The 15,773-nt window shown below is 42.0% G+C and overlaps 1 protein-coding gene and 1 long non-coding RNA gene across 2 annotated transcripts; both read left to right on the forward strand.

The window, feature by feature from the left end:
* The first annotated feature begins 53 nt into the window (after positions 1–53).
* LOC115004509 (uncharacterized) lies at positions 54–1,543 on the forward strand. The gene is made up of 2 exons (XR_003831838.1): positions 54–290; positions 456–1,543. It is a non-coding gene; the product is annotated as an uncharacterized LOC115004509 (long non-coding RNA).
* Positions 1,544–2,530: 987 nt separating this feature from the next.
* On the forward strand, positions 2,531–13,560 carry LOC115004508 (protein disulfide-isomerase A3-like). The gene is made up of 13 exons (XM_029426152.1): positions 2,531–2,807; positions 3,408–3,486; positions 3,865–3,982; positions 4,100–4,207; positions 4,464–4,593; positions 6,610–6,723; positions 9,813–9,938; positions 10,112–10,294; positions 10,478–10,586; positions 10,910–11,038; positions 11,291–11,370; positions 11,618–11,675; positions 12,179–13,560. Exons 1-13 carry the CDS (start codon positions 2,641–2,643, stop codon positions 12,266–12,268), a joined length of 1,491 nt encoding a protein of 496 aa, XP_029282012.1. The 5' UTR covers positions 2,531–2,640; the 3' UTR covers positions 12,269–13,560.
* The last annotated feature ends 2,213 nt before the right edge of the window (positions 13,561–15,773 follow it).

The following is a 15,773-nucleotide window of genomic DNA, read 5'->3' on the forward strand; positions in this document are numbered from 1 at the left end:
ACACACACACACACACACACACACACACACACACACACACACACACACACACATATATACATATATATATTGGTGCTGGTGCTGTCAGAGCTCCGTGCTGTCGGACCAAAAGTCAGGGTTAGGGTTAGACCTCTGACCTCTCTCCTCTCCTCTCCTCTGACCTCTCACCTCTGACCCCCTGCTGCAGCGAGGCGGACCGCACCATCCTGACTTCCTGTCAGCAGAGAGGAGCAACCCGGAGGACGTTCAGACAGATCTCTGCCCAGCTGGGAAACAAAACCGCCCAGCAGGTGAGTTGGGGTCGTCTTCTTCTTCTGCTTCTTCTGCTTCTGCTTCTGCTTCTGCTTCTGCTTCTTCTGCTTCTTCTTCTTCTTCTGCTTCTTCTTCTTCTGGTTCTTCTGGTTCTGCTTCTGTTGATATTTAAATGTTATTAAAGATTCCTCTGTTCCCTGCAGGTGAGCCTTCGTTTCCACGACCTGATGAATCTTTTTCACGCCGCCAACAAGTCTTCAGAGCCGGGACGTCAATAATACCAGAGGACTCATTTGTTTTATATATATATATATAAAATCCTTTGCACATTTTATAGAATATAGATACAAATCTGGAGATCTGCTGCTTTTCTGTTTTATATTCAAGTGAAGAACTTTGGACATTTAAAAACTTGGACTTTGAGGAATTAATTTGGATATTCTTCACTATTTTCTGACTCTTTTTTTTTTTTTATACACGAAACATTCGTGAGGAAAATATAACGTTGAAAATCCCAATAATGATATTACATTTGATAAATAAACAGATATTAAAGTTCTGCTCAAATACAACACATTGCTTCTTGAATGAAAATAAATTATAGTTAATTATTTTAAACTTCATTTTATTTAACAAACTAAACTCAAAAAGCATCAAAACTAAATATCCCAACACAACGACGATAAAAACAGATTTATTGTGCAGCCCTACAAACAATAATCCATGAATCCACAAGATGGGTAATGAAGTGATCGTTATTGTTTATATCACGTGTGTTCAGTTCTATTATTAAACGTTCTCAGAATGTGCTGCAGGATCTCTGTGACTTTAGATCCTGACTGAACCTCTGTATTTATATTTAATGATTATTTATTTCTAATGTATGCCCTCTGACCTCAGCGAGACTCCGCCCATTGTTTTTAAAAAAGAAATGTTTTTAGTTTTTATTAATTTACACCATTTTGTCTGATAAAACACCAAATTCAAAGTTTACAGCGCTCCAGATCTTCACTGCTGCACATTTTTATGTTTCTGGACAGATTTACTCTTTTTATTTTATTTCTTAGGGCTGATGGAACTTCTTCCATAAATGAAGAAAAACAAATATGTTTGAACGTTTTGTATTCAAACTTAAAAATGAACTTATTCTTTCTGAAACTGTTTCTGAATATTACCCATGATGCCTTTTGGTGAAGGATGTACCAACGGTCTGTGAAGGTTTGTATTAACTTTTTATTCATATTGAATATGAATGAAAGTCGACTGCTTGAATAAAATATTTTTACATTTCTCTGTGATTATTTATTTTTATGTATCGTTTAAAAAACAACATTTATTCATAAATACTAACAACCCAAATAAGACGCATTGAAAATACTTTTTTTATTAGAGATATTATTATGATTATTATTCTTTTGTAATGAAAATGAATTGAAGATCTTAAATTAGAGTTTTTGATATTTTATAAAGCTTTTATGTCTGTTACAGCAGCTTAGAGCCAAACAGATGTACAATACTTATAACTTAAACCAGACTAAATTCAATTACTTATTTTTTACTTTCTTCATGGTTTGTTTTTTACATTTAATTTGTTACATTTTAAAACTTATTAAATGTTCATATTTCATATATATTTTTTATTCTATCAAAATATTGTTTATATTTTAAACTGAGTTAATTTATTTCTTTACCTAACAAATTCACAAACACGTCAGTTGAATAAAGTATTAAAATCCTTGTGTCTAATTAATCAAATAAAATATCTAAAAAATATGAATAAAAGGGCAAAAATAACTAGATATAAATTGTGTAAATTAAAGGTTAGATTTTCCACTATAAAAGCTCATTTGTTTTAGTTTTTTATTCATTAATATGGCTGTGTTTATAACATTTTCTTTATGATAACTGACAGCTAATAAAAGCTCTCTGGCGGTTTATTGGACCAACCAGACTGCTGCCTCACGTCACCTCTAACTGCTTTGGACCAATCAGAGAGCACCTTTCCGGTATTTTCTATTTACGTCCCGCCTTTCATTTGACAGCTTGAGGAAGGGTCAAGTTTTATAGGCGAGTACCGGAAACAGTATTCATGCCTTCACAATAAAAGCACTAGATGCCATAAATTGGTTAATTTAGTGTCTCAGTTGTGTGAAAAATAAATAAATGTTACGAAGATTACATTTATCTTTTCACATGAATAATGTTTTCACTGTTGGATTTTAAAATACTCAGCTTCTGACACATTGATTTTATTTTGGAATTGGTTACAGGAAACGTGAGGTGTGTCGTCTACCTTGACTACGAGGCTCTCCTCGGTGTGTTACGGTCACCGTCTCCGCCACAATTTTAACGTTTTCCATCTGAAATCATTCCTCGCTTGTCTTCATCATGGCGGCCGCTGTCCACCGCCTTCCCGCCGTCACGTTCGCGCTGCTGTTGTCTTTTTCTCCCGACCCGGTGTCCTCGCGCAGAGACGTGCTCGAGCTCGGCGACGCGGACTTCGACTACCTGGCAACGGGGCACGAGACCATGCTGGTGAAATTCTACGCTCCATGGTAACGGGGTCGGGGATGTTAGCATCAGCAGAGCTAGCTCATAAGATAAACAGAGAACCAAGTGTTTAATGTTGTCATGGTGTTGATAATGGCGCGAGTCTTAACCTGCATCTATCCTCTCCCTCCTTCATCCCTCTGTCTTTATCATCCATCCTCTTCTCCTCGTTTCCTCCTCTCCTCCTTCCTTCCTTCCTTTGTTTCCTTCCCTCCTTCCTTCCTTCTTCTTCTTTCCTTCCTCCCCTCCTTTTCCTTCCCTCCTTCCTTCCTTCTTCTTCTTTCCTTCCTCCCCTCCTTTGTTTTCTTCCCTCCTTCCTTCCTTTGTTTCATTCCCTCCTTCCTTCCTTCCTTCCTTCTTCTTTCCGTCCTCCCCTCCGTTGTTTCCTTCCCTCCTTCCTTCCTTTGTTTCCTTCCCTCCTTCCTTCCTTCCCTCTTCTTCTTCTTTCCTCCCTCTTCTCCTTCCTTCCTCCCCTCCTTCCTTTCCTTCCCTCTTCTCCTTCCTTCCTTCCTCCCTCCTTTGTTTCCTTCCCTCCTTCCTTCCCTCTTCTGTTTTCCTTCCTGCCCTCCTTTGTTTCCTTCCCTTCCTGCCCCCCCCCCCCCCAGGTGTGGTCACTGTAAGAAGTTGGCTCCAGATTTTGAGAAAGCAGCGACCAGACTGAAGGGAAGCGTCCAGCTGGCCAAGGTAACGGCACCATTATTAAAGTTATTCTGTATTATTATGCAGTGTGTGTAATTCTATATCACGGTAACGGTTTATACAAAGGTTTACAAATGCAAATAAATCCCAGACTGACTTCATTCAGTGCAATATAAAGCAATATTAAAATCACACAAATGTGTACTTAAGAGTTTACCAAAAGAAAAGAAAGACTTGACCTGCAGGATTTACTAATCTACAGTGCAAAGGGCTGGTAATCATATAGTTCTTCCTCACCCTGATTTTACACGTCACGGCTGCTGGATAAGCGAGGCCGCGAGGATCACAAGATCAGGGAATATATCTTCATACTGCCCAACCCTAAATGTTACTATTACTATTATTACTATTCACCTGTCTCAGGTGGATTGTACGGCTCACTCAGAGGTCTGTAGTCGTTTCGGGGTGTCGGGTTACCCCACACTGAAGATCTTCAGGAACGGAAGAGACTCCGCCCCCTACGACGGACCCCGCTCCGCAGGTAAAACAGCCCGGAAAAAACACAAACAAACAAATAAAATCACAAACCTGTGTGTGTGTGTGTGTGTGTGTGTGTGTGTGTGTGTGTGTGTGTGTGTGTGTGTGTGTGTGTGCGCAGATGGCATCTATCACTACATGAAGAAGCAGACAGGTCCAGACTCTGTTCACCTGCAGACTGAAGAAGACCTGCAGACCTTCGTCAGCCACTACGATGCCAGTGTCGTAGGTACGATACGCACAATCTCACACGTTGCGTCACATGACTCGCTCTGTGCCGCCGTTATATCAGCGCATGTTATATCACGTGACATCATCAACTACATTAAACTGCTTTACGTAACATTACTTTGCTTTATTTTACGGTGTGTTACCGTGCATGACTTTACGCTAACTTATATTATATTACGTTACAATAACTTGTGTTTTGTTTTGTTGTATGACGCGACATCATATCTGTGTCTGTGTTTATTTGTGTGTGTCAGGTGTGTTTTCAGGTGCAGACAGCTCTCATCTGGCAGAGTTTCTGAGAGGTGCAGGTCTGCTGAGAGAACAGTTCAGATTTGCTCACACTGATGATCTGAAGCTGGGCGAGAAGCACGGAGTTACCTCTGAGTAAGTACGCAAATATACACACAAATATACACGCAGAACCACAAGTAAACCTTGAGTTTAGTGTTTTTATTAAAGTGTTTGTGTTTCCAACGTCACATAACATATTACTTTATGATGCGTTACTTTGTGTAGCGTTACTTTATGATGCGTTACTTTATGATGCGTTACTTTATGTAGCGTTACTTTATGATGCGTTACTTTATGATGCGTTACTTTATGATGTGTTACTCATGATTCGTTACTTTATGATGCGTTACTTTATGATGCGTTACTTTATGATGCGTTACTCATGATTCGTTACTTTATGATGCGTTACTTTATGATGCGTTACTTTATGATTCGTTACTTATGATGCGTTACTTTATGATGCGTTACTTTATGATGCATTACTTTATGATGTGTTACTCATGATTCGTTACTTTATGATGCGTTACTTTATGATGCGTTACTTTATGATGCGTTACTTTATGATGCGTTACTCATGATTCGTTACTTTATGATGTGTTACTTTATGATGCGTTACTTTATGATGCGTTACTTTATGATGCGTTACTCATGATTCGTTACTTTATGATGCGTTACTTTATGATGCGTTACTTTATGATGCGTTACTTTATGATGCGTTACTCATGATGCGTTACTTTATGATGCGTTACTTTATGATGCGTTACTTTATGATGCGTTACTTTATGATGCGTTACTTTATGATGCGTTACTTTATGATGCGTTACTCATGATTCGTTACTTTATGATGCGTTACTTTATGATGCGTTACTTTATGATGCGTTACTTTATGATGCGTTACTCATGATGCGTTACTTTATGATGCGTTACTTTATGATGCGTTACTTTATGATGCGTTACTTTATGATGCGTTACTTTATGATGCGTTACTCATGATTCGTTACTTTATGATGCGTTACTTTATGATGCGTTACTTTATGATGCGTTACTCATGATTCGTTACTTTATGATGCGTTACTTTATGATGCGTTACTTTATGATGCGTTACTCATGATTCGTTACTTTATGATGCGTTACTTTATGATGCGTTACTTTATGATTCGTTACTTATGATGCGTTACTTTATGATGCGTTACTTTATGATGCATTACTTTATGATGTGTTACTCATGATTCGTTACTTTATGATGCGTTACTTTATGATGCGTTACTTTATGATGCGTTACTTTATGATGCGTTACTCATGATTCGTTACTTTATGATGTGTTACTTTATGATGCGTTACTTTATGATGCGTTACTTTATGATGCGTTACTCATGATTCGTTACTTTATGATGCGTTACTTTATGATGCGTTACTTTATGATGCGTTACTCATGATGCGTTACTTTATGATGCGTTACTTTATGATGCGTTACTTTATGATGCGTTACTTTATGATGCGTACTTTACTCATGATTCGTTACTTTATGATGCGTTACTTTATGATGCGTTACTTTATGATGCGTTACTTTATGATGCGTTACTCATGATGCGTTACTTTATGATGCGTTACTTTATGATGCGTTACTTTATGATGCGTTACTTTATGATGCGTTACTTTATGATGCGTTACTCATGATTCGTTACTTTATGATGCGTTACTTCATGATTCGTTACTTTATGATGCGTTACTTTATGATGCGTTACTTTATGATGCGTTACTCATGATTCGTTACTTTATGATGCGTTACTTTATGATGCGTTACTTTATGATGCGTTACTTTATGATGCGTTACTCATAATTCGTTACTTTATGATGTGTTACTTTATGATGTGTTACTTTATGATGCGTTACTTTATGTGTTACTTTATGATGCGTTACTTTATGATGTGTTACTTTATGATGCGTTACTCATGATTCGTTACTTTATGATGCGTTACTTTATGATGTGTTACTTTATGATGCGTTACTTTATGATGCGTTACTCATGATTCGTTACTTTATGATGCGTTACTCATGATGCGTTACTTCATGTATGAATATTTGTGACTTAAGGTTATATATTTTCAGGAGTGTGTTGTTGTTCAGACCGCCCAGACTTGCCAATAAGTTTGAGGACAGCGTCCTGGTCTTTAAAGATTACCTGACCATCGGATCCCTCAGACGCTTCATCGGAGATAACATGTAAGACTCTCTCATTCAAATCAAATTTATTTATATAGCCCAATATCACAAATTATACATTTGTCTCAGTGTGCTTTACAGACTGTACAGGTTACGACACCTCTGTCTTTAGACCCTCTGTCCTTACACCCTCTGTAAAATATAACATTTTAAATAAGCGATAAAGGCTGTACATTATAAATACAAATGTAAAAATACAGACTGTTATAAATAATTACAAAAGTTGGAATCCCCCTGCCATCACTGAGAGGAGTTGTACAGTCTTATGGCCAGGGGGACAAAAGAGTTATTGAGCCGGTGGACAGCAGTCTGTGGAGCAGGACAGGGACAGAAGTCTGTGGAGCAGGACAGGGACAGCAGTCTGTGGAGCAGGACGGGGACAGCTGTCTGTGGAGCAGGACAGGGACAGAAGTCTGTGGAGCAGGACAGGGACAGCAGTCTGTGGAGCGGGACAGGGACAGCAGTCTGTGGAGCGGGACAGGGACAGCAGTCTGTGGAGCGGGACAGAGACAGCTGTCTGTGGAGCAGGACAGAGACAGCTGTCTGTGGAGCAGGACGGGGAAGGTAGTCTGTGGAGCAGAACAGAGACAGCAGTCTATGGAGCGGGACAGCTGTCTGTGGAGCGGGACGGGGACAGCTGCCTGTGGAGCGGGACAGAGACAGCAGTCTATGGAGCGGGACAGGGACAGCAGTCTGTGGAGCGGGACAGGGACAGCAGTCTGTGGAGCGGGACAGGGACAGCAGTCTGTGGAGCGGGACAGGGACAGTAGTCTGTAGAGCAGGACAGGGACAGCTGTCTGTGGAGTGGGACAGGGACAGCAGTCTGTGGAGCGAGACAGGGACAGCAGTCTGTGGACCAGGACAGGGACAGCTGTCTGTGGAGCGGGACAGAGACAGCAGTCTGTGGAGCGGGACAGGGACAGCAGTCTGTGGAGCGTGACAGGGACAGCAGTCTGTGGAGCAGGACGGGGAAGGTAGTCTGTGGAGCAGAACAGAGACAGCAGTCTATGGAGCGGGACAGCTGTCTGTGGAGCGGGACGGGGACAGCTGCCTGTGGAGCGGGACAGAGACAGCAGTCTATGGAGCGGGACAGGGACAGCAGTCTGTGGAGCGGGACAGGGACAGCAGTCTGTGGAGCGGGACAGGGACAGCAGTCTGTGGAGCGGGACAGGGACAGTAGTCTGTAGAGCAGGACAGGGACAGCTGTCTGTGGAGTGGGACAGGGACAGCAGTCTGTGGAGCGAGACAGGGACAGCAGTCTGTGGACCAGGACAGGGACAGCTGTCTGTGGAGCGGGACAGAGACAGCAGTCTGTGGAGCGGGACAGGGACAGCAGTCTGTGGAGCGTGACAGGGACAGCAGTCTGTGGAGCGGGACAGGGACAGTTGTCTGGAGCGGGACAGCTGTCTGTGGAGCGAGACAGAGACAGCTGTCTGTGGAGCGGGACAGAGAAGACAGAGACAGCAGTCTGTGGAGCGGGACAGAGAAGACAGAGACAGCAGTCTGTAGAGCAGGACAGGGACAGCTGTCTGTGGAGCGGGACAGGGACAGCAGTCTGTGGAGCGAGACAGGGACAGCTGTCTGTGGAGCGGGACAGGGACAGCAGTCTGTGGAGCGAGACAGGGACAGCAGTCTGTGGACCAGGACAGGGACAGCTGTCTGTGGAGCAGGACAGAGACAGCAGTCTGTGGACCAGGACAGGGACAGCTGTCTGTGGAGCGGGACAGAGACAGCAGTCTGTGGAGCGGGACAGGGACAGTTGTCTGTGGAGCGGGACAGCTGTCTGTGGAGCGAGACAGAGACAGCTGTCTGTGGAGCGGGACGGCGAAGGTAGTCTGTGGAGCAGAACAGAGACAGCAGTCTATGGAGCGGGACAGCAGTCTGTGGAGCGGGACAGAGACAGTTGTCTGTGGAGCGGGACAGAGAAGACAGACAGCAGTCTGTGGAGCAGGACAGAGACAGCAGTCTGTGGAGCGGGACAGAGAAGACAGAGACAGCAGTCTGTGGAGCAGGACAGACACAGAAGTCTGTGGATCAGGACGGGGACAGCAGTCTGTGGAGCGGGACGGAGACAGCTGTCTGTGGAGCGGGACGGGGACAGCTGTCTGTGGAGCGGGACGGCGAAGGTAGTCTGTGGAGCAGAACAGAGACAGCAGTCTATGGAGCGGGACAGCAGTCTGTGGAGCGGGACAGAGACAGTTGTCCGTGGAGCGGGACAGAGAAGACAGAGACAGCAGTCTGTGGAGCAGGACAGACACAGCAGTCTGTGGAGCGGGACAGAGAAGACAGAGACAGCAGTCTGTGGAGCAGGACAGACACAGCAGTCTGTGGAGCGGGACAGAGAAGACAGAGACAGCAGTCTGTGGAGCAGGACAGACACAGCAGTCTGTGGAGCAGGACGGGGACAGCAGTCTGTGGAGCGGGACGGAGACAGCTGTCTGTGGAGCGGGACAGGGACAGCAGTCTGTAGAGCGGGACAGAGACAGCAGTCTATGGAGCGGGATAGGGACAGCAGTCTGTGAAGCGGGACAGGGACAGCAGTCTGTGGAGCGGGACAGGGACAGCAGTTCCTTTTATGCCAACACAATGTTCCAGTCTCTGTAGTAGAATGTCCTGATCAACAGTGTCGAAAGCAGCACTGAGGTCTAACAAGACAAGAACAGAGACAAGTCCTTTGTCTGATGTCAATAGAAGGTCATTGGTAACTTTCACCACTGCCGTCTCTGTGCTATGATGAACTCTAAATCCAGATTGAAAAACCTCAAATAAATTATTATTATGTAAAAAGTCACACAACTGTTTTGCGACTGCTTTCTCAAGGATTTTAGCGAGAAAGGGAAGGTTAGATATCGGCCTATAGTTGGCTAAAACCTCTGGATCAAGACCAGGCTTTTTAAGAAGTGGTTTTATTACAGCTACTTTAAAGGATTGTGGTACGTAGCCAGATAATAGAGACAGGTTGATCATATTTAATAACGAAGTGTTAATTAAGGGTAAAACTTCTTTAAACGTTTATTCATTCACTTCAATACTTCAGAGGAACTTCAGAGGACCTACCTGTCTGTTTCTCTTTACCTGTCTGTCTGCAGCTATGGTCTGTGTCCTCACATGACGGCGGACAACAGAGACCGTCTGAGAGTTCGTGACCTGCTGACAGCGTACTACGACCTGGACTACCATCACAATACCCAAGGGTCCAACTACTGGAGGAACAGGTAAACACTTATAAAGGTAAAAATTAATCCAGGTAAACACTTATACAGGTAAACACTTATACAGGTAAACACTTATAAAGGTAAACACTTACACAGGTAAACACACATTCAACCACCTTGTTTCCTCGTAAAGTTTTTGTTGTTAAGCCCCACGCCATGTCTCTCGTTGCCAGGGTGATGAAGATGATGTCTAAATTTTCCGGGCATGGCCTGACATTCTCAGTAGCCAATAAGAAGGACTTCCTGTCTGAGCTGGAGGAGGACTTCGGCCTGGGAACATCAGATGGCGGAGATCTGCCCTTCATCACAATCCGGACCAAACTGGGCCACAAGTACACCATGAGAGAGGAGTTCACGTACGTAACTGGGCCGAACCAGGCTAAACTTTTATGACCTCACACATGTTGAACCAATCAGGTTACAGTCACAACACCTTACATGATGCTGTTGATTAATGTGTGTGTGTGTGTGTGTGTGTGTGTGTGTGTGTGTGTGTGTGTGTGTGTGTGTGTGTGTGTGTGTGTGTGTGTGTGTGTCAGGAGGGATGGGCAGTCCTTGGAGAGATTTCTGACTGACTACTTTGCAGGTCGACTCAAACGTTACATCAAGTCTGAACCTGTACCTGAGAGGAACTCTGCTGCTGTGAAGGTGAGAGCGTTATGCTCAGTCAGCCAATAGGAAGAGAGAGAGGATGTGAGTCAATGGGAAGAGAGAGAGGATGTGAGCCAATGGGAAGAGAGAGAGCATGTGAGCCAATGGGAAGAGAGAGAGGATGTGAGCCAATGGGAAGAGAGAGAGCATGTGAGCTAATGGGAAGAGAGAGAGGATGTGAGCCAATGGGAAGAGAGAGAGAATGTGAGCCAATGGGAAGAGAGAGGGTGTGAGTCAATGGGAAGAGAGAATACCTTTAAGTAAGTTTCTTTAAGTAAGACAAAGTATTTTATTATTTATTAAACTCTGCTGTGCTGCAGACGGTCGTTGCTGAGTCTTTTGACGAGCTGGTCAACGATCCGAGCAAAGACGTCCTGATCCAGTTTTACTCTCGCTCCTGTCCGCACTGCAAGAAGCTGGAGCCGGTGTACCGAGAGCTGGCTGACACGGTACAAACACCCAGCAAGCTTATATATTAAAACATTTATCACATTATCACTGATTATTATTTGTTGATGAAAAATGTAAAACATTTCAGTTCTCATCTTCAAAAGTATATTATTATTTATTTAGTTTTAGTCATATTTTCTTCGTCCATATAGTATTCATGTGTGTGTATAAGTATATATATGTGCAGACTGTATATATATTAATACATATAATAATAAGACTTGTGTGTAAATCTTGTGTCTGTCCGTCAGCTCTCCTCTGATCCAAACGTCGTCATTGCTAAAATGAACGCGGCTGATAACGACGTCCCGCTGGGATACGACGTCCAGGGGTGAGACGGGTACTTTATGAAACTGTTAGTGTGTCTGTCTGCAGGGCGCTGATTTTAAATAAAGACATGTCCACATGTAATCAAAACTAAACTTTTCAAAGAAACAACAGATGAATGAACATGAATAAAGTTTTCGTGCTATTACACAAATAATAAAGAAGCCATTTGTTTCCTGGTTCAGTGAAATATAATAAATAATCTCCACTAATCTGGACTGAAGCAGGATTGTTGTCTTTGTTCTCTGCAGGTTTCCCACCATTTATTTTGCTCCAGCGGGTAAAAAGGACGAGCCAATCAGATACGAGGTAAACGCAAAAACATCATCCTGTCGTTAGTCACTTCCTGCCGCCTCGTATCATTGTTCCCTCCTCACACGAGCCTCAGGCCGGCTGTAACCGTTCTAATGAGTCTGTGGAGGTACAGGGCGCACAGTTATTAAGTGTGTACTTTCATTCCTCTCTATATTCTGAAGCTTTGTACAGAGGGCTTTGTTCACATGTCACTCACAGCTCCTGTTATACACGCTACACTCACTACATGCAGGAGATGCACAGAGTTCTGTGTGTTGACAGGATTTAGTGATTTATGGAGTGATACAAAGACAGATCCAGAATCTGTACAAACCTTTGACATGTGAACAACATGAAACACTTTGAACCTGCTTCATCCAGACATCAGCACATATTTAATAACATAATGACTAATTTACATATTTAAACATCACATATTTAATGAGAGAATGACTCATTTGCTCATATTATATATAAATATTATATATATACAGTATATATTATTTTTGTGTCCTCAGGGGGGTCGAGAGCTCAGAGACTTCCTGAAGTTTCTGAAAAGTGAGGCGAGTCACCGGCTGCTGATCGGCGGCCCGAAGGTCGAACTCTGACACGTCTTCATCTACCAATCACGTCGGATTACAGCTGGTCTCCATGACAACATACTCACTGCCCTAATAAACCTGAGACCTTCCAATCAGATTCTCCCGTCATCATGACATCACCAGTCTGCCTGCTGATTCATTTTGTTTCTATTTGTATTATTTGTTATTTATTTATTTTATATTTGGATACGTGTTTGGACTAAGGGGGCTTGGTCACTTGTTTTTGGAGAATGTTGAAAGGCATTCTGGGAAATGTAGTGAATAGAGCACAATGAATATTATAGAGTTAAACAAACATTGTTATGCAACAATCCTTTACATTAGTCTTTTAGCCTCGGTGGACTCATGTCTGCACAGATTTGATCTCAACTTAAAATTAAACTTGTTTCTGATTCTTCAATGTTGGCTGGTGATGGGTTCACTGTCTGGATAACAGCGTCTGCTGAATGACCTGGAATGTTTTATTATTTCCAAAATGCTCGTATGTAAAAACATTTAAAAGTGTTTATTATTTGTTTGTGTTGAGACATTTTTTTAAATGTATTATTTTGTTTACTTTCTTTTACAGATGTATTATTTGTATTGGCACTCCTCTGGGTTAGGGTTAACCCCATGATATTTGCTTTTTTTTAATTAAGGCAAGACTGTAATCTACATTTCTTCATGCATTGGTCAGTTTTGAAAGTTTGGGCTGTTCTGCTTTCAGAACTCGTCTTCTGTCAGACTTAAAGAAAACATCAGAATCACATCAGAGTGTGTGTGTAGATTTAAACTCACAACAGCTACATTACATAACGCCTCATGTACAGATTTAAACATGAACACTTGTAATATAAACTGTGTTGATGTGAGTCATGAAGTGGGGAAGCTTCATGCTGATATCTGTTAGTTACAGTTTTTACCCTGTTCACCTGTAGTGTGTCCTTTAATCGACAGATCTTAACGACACGAGAATTAACGAGGCATTTTCACACATTTTCAAATCATGTGACATCACAAAATCTGATTTTATTTTATTCTATAATTTCTTTTGAAAATGACACTTCCTGTCACTACGCGTTCGCTAGTTCACAGCTACTGTCAATTTCACGCACTGTTTTTTTATTGATATTTATTTTATGCAAACGTATTTATTGATTTCATCATCTGTGGAAACTGGACGACAAATCTTTTATTCATTTGAACATTAGCAGAGCTTTTTTTGTACATTTAGTGACAAACTGATGAAAGTTTACTGATGCAAAAATCTATTCTGAGCCTTATTTTAGAAGTGTTTAATAAAACTGACTGATATCCAACAGTGTCGGTTTACTGACTGAGGTTTTTCAATCTGGATTTAGAGTTCATCATAGCACAGAGACGGCACTGGTGAAAGTTACCAATGACCTTCTATTGGCATCAGACAAAGGACTTGTCTCTGTTCTTGTCTTGTTAGACCTCAGTGCTGCTTTCGACACTGTTGATCAGGACATTCTACTACAGAGACTGGAACATTGTGTTGGCATAAAAGGAACCGCACTAAGCTGGTTCAAGTCCTATTTATCTGAGCGATCTCAATTTGTACTTGTTAACGATAAATCCTCCATGACAGCCAAAGCCAGTCTTGGAGTTCCGCAGGGTTCTGTACTTGGACCGATTCTATTCACCTTATATATGCTTCCTTTGGGCAATATTATAAGGAACCACGCTATAAACTTTCATTGTTATGCGGATGATACTCAATTATATCTATCAATTAAACCAGACGAAACCAATCAATTGGCTAAACTTCAAGCCTTAAGGACATAAAAACTTGGATGTTCTGCAACTTTTTGATGTTAAACAGACAAAACTGAAGTTATTATACTTGGCCCTAAACGCCTCCGAAATGCATTTTCTAATGACATAGAAGCTCTGGATGGCATTAACTTGGCCTCCAGCACCACTGTAAGGAATCTTGGCTTCATCTTTGATCAAGATCTGTCGTTTAACTCCCACATAAAACAAATCTCAAGGACTGCCTTCTTTCATCTACGTAACATTGCAAACATAACATCATGTCTCAAAATGATGCAGAAAAACTAGTCCATGCATTTGTTACTTCAAGGCTGGATTACTGCAACTCATTGTTATTAGGTTGTCCCAAAAAGTCGCTTAAGACTCTTCAGTTGATCCAAAATGCAGCGGCACGTGTATTGACAAGAACAAGGAAACGGGATCATATTACTCCTGTATTAGCTGCTCTGCACTGGCTCCCGGTAAAATACAGAATAGAATTCAAAATCCTTCTCCTGACTTACAAATCAATTAATGGTCAGGCTCCAGCATATCTTAAAGATCTCATAGTACCTTATAAACTAACTAGAGCATTGCGCTCCCAGACTGCAGGGTTACTTGTGGTTCCTAGAGTCTCTAAGAGTACAATGGGAGCCAGAGCCTTCAGCTATCAAGCTCCTCTCCAGTGGAACCAGCTTCCAGTTTATGTTCGGGAGGCAGACACCCTCTCCACATTTAAGAGTAGGCTAAAGACTTTCCTTTTTGATAAAGCTTATAGTTAGGGCTGGCTCAGGTTTGCCCTGGATCAGCCCCTAGTTATGCTGCTATAGACTTAGACTGCCGGGGGACACCTCCCTGCTCTCCTCCTTCTCTTCCTCTCTCCTCCCCTCCCTCTCTTCTTCTCCCTCTCTATCTGTATGCATTTATGTAAATGTATGTTACTAACTCATCATCCGGGGCATCATCCCCGGAGTGTCTGTCTCTCATGTGGCAGGTTGCCACTGATAAAGTTTACGTCAGGATCATGAATCGTGGCTGCGCCTGCTGACCTGGTCCTGCTGGACAGCGGGAAGCCTTATTGACATTTTCCTGGATTCATCCAAACTTTCTATTTCTTTTATTTCCAACACAACATAATTTCTGTCAAATGTTGTATTTGTACTATGTTGTTTATCCTGTACACACGACATCTATTGCACGTCTGTCCATCCTGGGAGAGGGATCCCTCCTCAGTTGCTCTCCCTGAGGTTTCTTCCATGTTTCCCCTTTAATTATGGGGTTTCTTTTAGGAAGTTTTTCCTTGTGCGATGCGAGGGTCTAAGGACAGAGGGTCTAAGGACAGAGGGTCTAAGGACAGAGGATGTCGTAACCTGTACAGTCTGTAAAGCACACTGAGACAAATGTATAATTTGTGATATTGGGCTATACAAATAAATTTGATTTGATTTGATTTGACTGATTTAACACCACATTAGCTTAGCTTAGCACAACGAGTGGAATCAGAGGTAAACTGTTAGCTTAGCACAAAGAGGGAGAGAAACTTAGAAAAATAAAACATGTAACGTTCAAAACAAGGGTGGTTACAAGATAACTGACACAAAAAAACAGAAACTTAAAATACATCAATGTTTAAAATAAATGTTATACACAATAAGCACCATCTTATATTACCCATAAACAAATATATCTAAGCTTTTTCTTTAAACCATCACGTTTAAAAACCTGTAATAAAACTATGTATTGTTCAAGAAAAGTT

This window comes from Cottoperca gobio, unplaced genomic scaffold (assembly GCF_900634415.1).
Source record: "Cottoperca gobio unplaced genomic scaffold, fCotGob3.1 fCotGob3_121arrow_ctg1, whole genome shotgun sequence".
NCBI classification, from domain to species: Eukaryota; Metazoa; Chordata; class Actinopteri; order Perciformes; family Bovichtidae; genus Cottoperca; species Cottoperca gobio.

Bases quoted from the DNA above. Each gene is read 5' to 3' on its own strand.
- LOC115004508 (XM_029426152.1), top strand. From the start codon at position 2,641: ATGGCGGCCGCTGTCCACCGCCTTCCCGCCGTCACGTTCGCGCTGCTG. The intron at 10,587-10,909 runs GTGAGAGCGTTA...GCTGTGCTGCAG, and splicing joins GGAACTCTGCTGCTGTGAAG to ACGGTCGTTGCTGAGTCTTT. The intron at 11,676-12,178 runs GTAAACGCAAAA...TTGTGTCCTCAG, and splicing joins ACGAGCCAATCAGATACGAG to GGGGGTCGAGAGCTCAGAGA.